The 7,457-nt window shown below is 35.5% G+C and overlaps 1 protein-coding gene across 1 annotated transcript; it reads left to right on the top strand.

Annotated features, from left to right (window-relative positions):
- The first annotated feature begins 443 nt into the window (after nucleotides 1-443).
- On the top strand, nucleotides 444-4,525 carry LOC124376520 (macrophage-expressed gene 1 protein-like). The gene is given in 5 exon segments (XM_046835644.1): nucleotides 444-882; nucleotides 885-973; nucleotides 2,648-3,840; nucleotides 3,842-4,120; nucleotides 4,122-4,525. Coding segments are annotated over 5 exon segments (2,133 nt in total). The 5' UTR covers nucleotides 444-524; the 3' UTR covers nucleotides 4,336-4,525.
- Nucleotides 4,526-7,457: the final 2,932 nt, after the last annotated feature.

Genomic DNA, 7,457 nt, shown 5'->3' with positions numbered 1-7,457 from the left:
TAAAATAGGTAGCACTGTCCAGTGCTTATTGTAATGAGCTGAACCAAAGCCTTTAAACAGCAAACAATAACAAGGAGCTACATATTTGCCTGAACTAACATAATACAGAAATTGATCTATGAACCCATCCTCATCTGGGTTGCACTGAAAGTAGTAAAATTATTATACGTTAGTCTAATTTGGATATTTGCTGCTCTAAACACTACATTACCTACGTTATGCAGTTATGCAGTTTTTTCCTGCAGACCCGTATTAACTGTTTTCTTCAAACATTATTTAATCACATTTTGCCAATGTTTAGAGAAAACATAGACAGAGATTCCGAAAATTCGTTTGCAAACATGCAGAACTCTGTATAAACAGGATGTGGTTGAATGTTTCTCTTTTCTTTAGTTCAAAAATGAAACTGAAAGAAATGCGGTTTAGCATTTTCAGCCTGAGGTACTTAAGACCCTCCCATCACTTGAGAACAAGACAATAAATACCTGTATACCTATGATTTAGAGCCTTTTCTCTTGATAACCATGGGCTTAGCATTATTCTCTCTTTTATCTATTCTTTCATTCGTCGATCCTGCTGACTTTCATCCAGTCATTCGACCTAGCAATGGGCTTCGTGATTGCCTCAAGAACCTTGGTGTTCCGGCACTCGAGGTTCTGCCTGGTGGAGGTTGGGACAACCTGCGCAACATAGATATGGGCCGGGTGATGAAAATAAGCTATTCGCTATGCCAGACCACTGAGGATGGCGCCTATATCATTCCAGATGAGACATTTGTCATACCACAGAAGATGAGCTCAGTGGAGATGAACTCTGAGATAATTAGCTCATGGCTTAAACAGAAAAGTTCCACTTCAAAATCGATCAATGCTGATGCTTCCTTCGACACATTTTGAATGGCAAGTTCTCTACAGAGAACAAACGCATGAAAACATATCAAGTCAAGGAGAAGTCAGTTACGGCTCAGGTGCAGGTAAGGACCAGACCTTTCAGTCTTTCAGAGTAAAACAGTAGTTTTTAACCAAGACTTATAACACAGAGTATGATGAGGCAAAAAAACACTGATTTATTAAAATGATTGAAATAGTATCTTTTAAAAAGCTCATTGTTTGTCCAGAGAATGTCTTTTTTTTATTTTCTGGGACACTGTGAGGAAACACATTAACCTTATAACCAGCATTTTATCCATTTTGCTTTTTGCACTAAATTAAAGCTTAAAACAATTGAATATTTTTTTTTTGAGAAGTGGTAAATCATGTAAATGCCTAGAATTATTTGTCAACATAAAATTGTAATTATTAATAAAACGTTTGTGCAAATAAACTATAGACATACTTTTATTTTTATTGTCTTATTAGTAAATTATTAGTGAATTCAGATATTTTGGGACACTTTTTACATTTCCAAATTGTCTAAATTGATTTGCCATTAAAAAAATAAATATGCAACTTATATTTATTATATCCTCAAGGTGAATATACTTACTATAGAAAAATAACTCTATATTTCTATTGGCATTCTGTATTTTCTTTGTATTTGATGGTGAAATTCTGGCACCTGTAGTCATCAAGAAGGCATCAAGTTACTTCTTTGGAATTATGTACAGTCAAAACATGTTAGGGATAGTCAAAACATTTTAGGTGTAGTCAAAACATGTTAGGTTCTCAAAGTGTTGGGCACGCTTCTCTAGTGGGAATTAAAGGTGGGGTACAAAGAATGGCAGGATTTATATAATTTTTCTGTGTTCTTCCTTAATCTTCAGTTATGATTTGTTTCTATTTCATACACTCAAAACAAACACAAACAAACAATTAGGTAATTCATAATGCAAGTAAATTAAAGCATCTATTGATGCTTTTTTATGTTATTTAATTAAAACTTGATATTTTAATACATTTTGACATTTTTGAACTTGAAGTATTCCAAATCCACCCCTTCTAAAGTGGGGAATGGCAGGAAAATGTTTGAGGACCAGTGATATAGTCAAAACATGTTAAATTGTCAAAATTTAACTCTGACACATCAATGAAAAGGAAATTTATATAACACATGCATATTCACACAGAAAAGTTTAAAACCTGCACAGGAATATGCAAATAACAACACATCTAACACATTTCAGAATTGGTGGTGGTCTTGTGCATGTACCATGAAGAATTTTTTAATATTACACTCCTGTTACAGAACAGGGGTCGGGTATTCTCATACAGTCAATACTTAACATAACACTGTGAAGTAACCAGACAAATATAATATACACCTACACACTGGTACAATAGCATTTACTTGGTAATATTTGTTGTCCTCTTAATCTTTATCTGTAAAGGTAAAATATATTGATTATTCCTTTTCACTGCTTTTTATCAATGCTGAAAAAAAGCAACCTTTTTTAAATTAATAATTTCCAGCTGGTGCAGTTTCCAGTGGTAAAGATTGATCACAATACAAAACTTAATTATTAGCTGTGAAACTGTTAATGTTTTAGGGAAAAACCCCTCCAAATAAAACTTACAACAAATGTGTGTGTGTGTGTGTGTGTGTGTGTGCTTATTGAATTGTATGTATTCGTAAAACCTCATCTTATTCATATAAATTGATTTAGGCTGGTTTACCTACCACCTCAATTTCTTGTTTTTGCTCACCACAGGTGCGTAACCATCTGTACACAGTAAAGGCTTATCCTGACTTCACTCTGGATGCACGTTTTGCTCGACAGGCAGAGGAAATTGCAGATGCCATTGAAAACCATCAAACACGCCAGGTTGCCTACCTGTCAGAAAAAATGGTGCTTGATTATGGTACACATGTCATCACAAGTGTGGATGCTGGTGCTATTTTGATGCAAGAGGACTATTTAAAATCATCTTATATTAATGATACACAGTCCTCTCAGACCACTGTTACAGCATTGGCTGGTTTAAACTTTTTTAACAAAGCAAAATTTGATATTGGCAGTAAGGAGTCACAAGAAACATCTGAAACTAGGACATACCAGAGTAGTCTTACATACTCCATAACCATGAGTCATGGGGGAGCTTTGTTTTTTCCTGGCATCACTTTACAAAAATGGCAGGAGAGCACTTTAAACAATCTAATTGCGATTGACTGTAGTGGATTACCACTTCCTTTCTTTCTCAATCCATCAACATTCCCAGACCTCCCAATTCCAACAGTAAACAAGTTAGCTCTGTCAGTGCATAAGGCCATAGAACGTTACTACAAAATTAACACCTATCCTGGATGTGTTAATCCAGACTCCAAAAATTTCAACTTCCAAGCTAATGTGGATGATGCATCTTGTGAAGGTCCAAGCACCAACCTCAGTTTTGGTGGTGTTTTTCAAAAGTGCACCCAGCTGACTCCAGATGCAGGTGAAATTTGTCAGGAACTTGCAGTAAAAAATCCAGCCACTGGCTTGTTTTCCTGCCAACATCCATACACTGCTTCACTATTGTGCTCTGAAGTGCAAGAAAGACCATATAATAGTTATGAGTGCTACCAACAATGTTCTAGATTCTTTTTATTTTTCCAAAATTGTCAAGATGAATGTGAAAATGTGTATCATGTTCGAAAAGCACAGGTTGATACTTATTGGTGTTCCACTAATGCCCAAGTTCCAGAATACTCAGGGTATCTCTTTGGTGGTCTATTTGGCCCTTCTTTACAAAATCCTTTAACCAAATTTCGATCCTGTCCTTCAAACTTCTTTGCCTTAAAATTTTTATCCAGTGGCATTATGATCTGTCTAAGCAATGACTATGAGGCAGCAACAAAATTCTCTGTACCATTTGGAGGGTTTTTTAGTTGCCAGGCCACCAATCTGCTTGCAGGAGTCAATCACGGTGCCCCCACAGTTTAGCCAACATCTCCTTACCATAAGCGATGGCTGCCAGGTTCTCTACTGTGTTCAGTCAGGTATTTTCACTGGTGGTGAGTTACCCCCCATTCATCTACCACCTTTTACAAGACCTCCAGTGATCAGTTTGATAGCCACAAACACTGTATTTGTAATGACTGAAGGAAACCAGGCCTGGGTAAGAATCAAAGGGACTAAGATGTGGAAGGTGGCCAGGCCTGAGGACATTGAGAAAATGTCCCAAATTTTAGGACCCAAATCCTCAGTCACAAAATAAAATGTTTGGCATAGCTTTTGGTGCTGTAGCCTTGCTGATGCTTGTGGTGTCAGTTGTAGCAGTAGTGATAAGAAGGAGGAAGAAGTCTCTTGTAAGCAATAGAGGCTATGAGGAGATTCATAATGAAGAACAGTGTGAGACAACCATAGAATGCCAGACAGAGCAACAGTCTGAGAGTCAAACCACCAGTCTCTTGGCATAGTGTTTCTTCCTCAGTGTACTTATTAAAACTCTTCTATAAAAACATACACACTGTACATTTATAGTAAATCTTACTGGAAATTGGTCATATAAAATATATTGCTTCATGCCCTATTTCCAGAATTAATGTTATTGAACTGCTGAGTCTGCTATAAGTGTTCATTTTTATGTCGAAAAAGTATTTGAAGCCCAATAAACTACACTAATGCAAGCAGCATGATGTGCATACAGACTGATACTGTAACAAAGAAATGAGAATCAAACATCTTAACATAGTTAATGTGTCATCTTTAAAGAAAAGAATATAAAACAATTGTCTTTAAGTGAACAATTTGGCCTATATTATACTATTAGCATTATGCTTATATCCTTATATCCTTGTTTGAGACACATAAAAGTACAAATGCATAAATGTATATTCTCTCCTTCTTCCATTCTCAAAAATTTTTGTGGATCACATAGCTAAGATGAACTTGCTAAGTTTACACAAGACCTAGGTTGAGCTTTTGAAAATTAAATTGTGCAGATTGTTCTCTAAACAAAGATTTGGTTAAACGTCACGTTTTCTTTTTTCTACAAATATTCTACAGGTAGACTTAAATGTCTTGTGCATTTATTATAACATTGGGGCAGTGCTGACTGTTTGTTTGTGAAGATTGTGATTTACTGTAGATCATACATCACTGTGACCAGGGACCATGGCTAAAGAACTTAAAAAAGTACAGAGTAACAGAGTAAAACAAAGCAAATGTGCATTAAAAGTCTTTAGTAAAAGGTGGAACTAATGCTTATATGCAGTAGAGCACTGCAGAGTATGCCATGAATCGTATTCAAGCCATTCTGCTTCCACAAACCTATGCTTTTTTCATTTGGTTCATTTATTATAAAAACTACAAAATAATTCATAATTCATTTATTATGATAACTATAATACTATAATGATAGCATAATAATATTTTAGGACTTGATTTGGTTGTGAACAGAACTATTGTGCATTCTGTAATAATGTTCTTTTTCTTTTACACATTATGTACTTACACTCTGGTTAAAAACGTAAATTTCCAGTGTTGAAACACTTTCTGAAGATGCTAATGGAATAAAACTATAAGTAATTTGGATCAGTTTATTCTCCTTCTCCTTTTCTTCTTCTTCTTCTTAATATTATTTCTTTATTCTATATTCATACCTGTAAATACATTGCTATTGTCTATATATCCTCTATCTATGCACAAGAATGTCGAGACTCTTCTTGTTTTTATGACTTTTAATATAAAAAAACATCCAAGCTATAAATATTTTCATTATTTTATTCATCTTGTCATTTATTCTTCATATAATTCTTTTTTCTTAACTGTTTATATAATTACACAAATGTTGGTACTTTTTTAATTGTATTTTTTTATCATTAATAATTAATAAAAAGGAAAAAGAAAATGTGATATAATAAAGTGCAGATACATTATTTTGACTTTAGTGTTTGTTTCACAATGTGCACTTTTCTTATGCACTGATGTGATATATAGTAAAAAAATGCATACAAGTTTCATCATATTCTGAAGCGACCACTTTCTGTAACTTTGGGATTGTGATTTTATTGAATATGCTCCAGAGGGCAGTATAACATATAATAAGTGTACTGTATACCATTAGCTGACCTAAAATAACCCTAAGAGGAATCATTTAACAGATCTCTTTTATTTGAGCTCTGTCTTTGTAGCTAAGTGGGAATGTAAAAATTAACGCGTTAATAATGTGTTAACGAAAATATCTGTTTGACAATTTTTATGACAGATATAAATAAAGGAATAATAAATAAATATTAAAGAGGCTCTTAGAGAGTAAATGAAAATCCTTTCTTTACTCAGATATATAAAAAAAAAAAATTATAAACTCCATCAAAAATTGTTTTTTTTAAATCACCAAACATTTGTTTTAATGATGCCCTAAGTCTCAAATCAAGCACCAAATCCGCCATGATTCTTTCTGCTGCTTCTGCTTCTGCTTCTGGTTCTTCCTCTTTGTTAGCGCTTCGCATTCTGAAGTAAAGCATTTGAAACTTATATCCCTATTTCCCAGACCAAAACGCTATGATGCAATGATGCAGTTAAAACCGTCCGTGTCGAAACGGAGCAAAAGTTCGGCTTGGTGTCCTGATGATTTATGTAATTTAAAACAGCACTGTAGGAGAGCGATCGGTTTGGGCAGGTCAGTAAGGAAGAACAGTGGGGCAGTGACCAGTTTGACAGAACCAGATTCTTTATTTAATTTCTGTACTTTCTCTCTCACTCATGCACACACACGCATGTCTCTGCGTGTCTCTCTTTTCTTAGGTGCCCTTCTGCCACTCTTCTTGTGGGTCCCAACAGGTGTGTGTGTGATTCTTACCTATTGTCTCTCCCAGGCTCGCCCTCCATTTACAAAACGGTGCTCGGCCACACCCCTGCTGCCACAACCATAATTACTTTAAAACATTTACAAGAATATTTTGTCTTCATGCTCTATGTTGTTTATTGTTACACTGAGAATTGTCAGGGAGTCACCAGCCACTCCTCCGTCCTTCACTCAACACTCTCTCTCAGCATTTCCCTCCTACTAATACACATACACTTTATGCTCTCTGCAGAATTCTGCAGAAAATAGACCTGTTTTATAAACACCTATTTAATAACTGTTACATGTACAAATTCTTTAAACCTGACACTGTTGCACTTTACACATTAGTCTTTTTATACTACTGTCATACTGCTGCTATCTGTCCTGCATCTTACGAATGCCTTATACTCAGTACATCAGTATGTTTACATATACCAGGATGTATACTGCACCTTACACATTGAGACGTTTTATGAGGAATATTCACCGGGATTATATGTATATATAAAGCAACAACGAAACGCTACAAAGAAAAAAGTCCATTGTTTGGACGGCTGAGGTCCTTCACAATCTTCCTGGCCCTGGTCCAGCACCGCGTGCTGTAGATGTCCAGGAGGTTAGGGAGCTCGGTGCAGATGGTACGTTCAGTTGAACGCACCACCCTTTGGAGGGCTAGTCTGTCTTGCATGGTGCTGTTCCCAAACCAGGAGTGATGCTACTTGTCAGAATGCTCTCAATGGTGCAAGTGTA

This window comes from Silurus meridionalis, chromosome 23 (assembly GCF_014805685.1).
Source record: "Silurus meridionalis isolate SWU-2019-XX chromosome 23, ASM1480568v1, whole genome shotgun sequence".
In the NCBI taxonomy this organism is placed as follows: domain Eukaryota; kingdom Metazoa; phylum Chordata; class Actinopteri; order Siluriformes; family Siluridae; genus Silurus; species Silurus meridionalis.
This window is presented reverse-complemented; position numbering and strand designations above follow the sequence as displayed.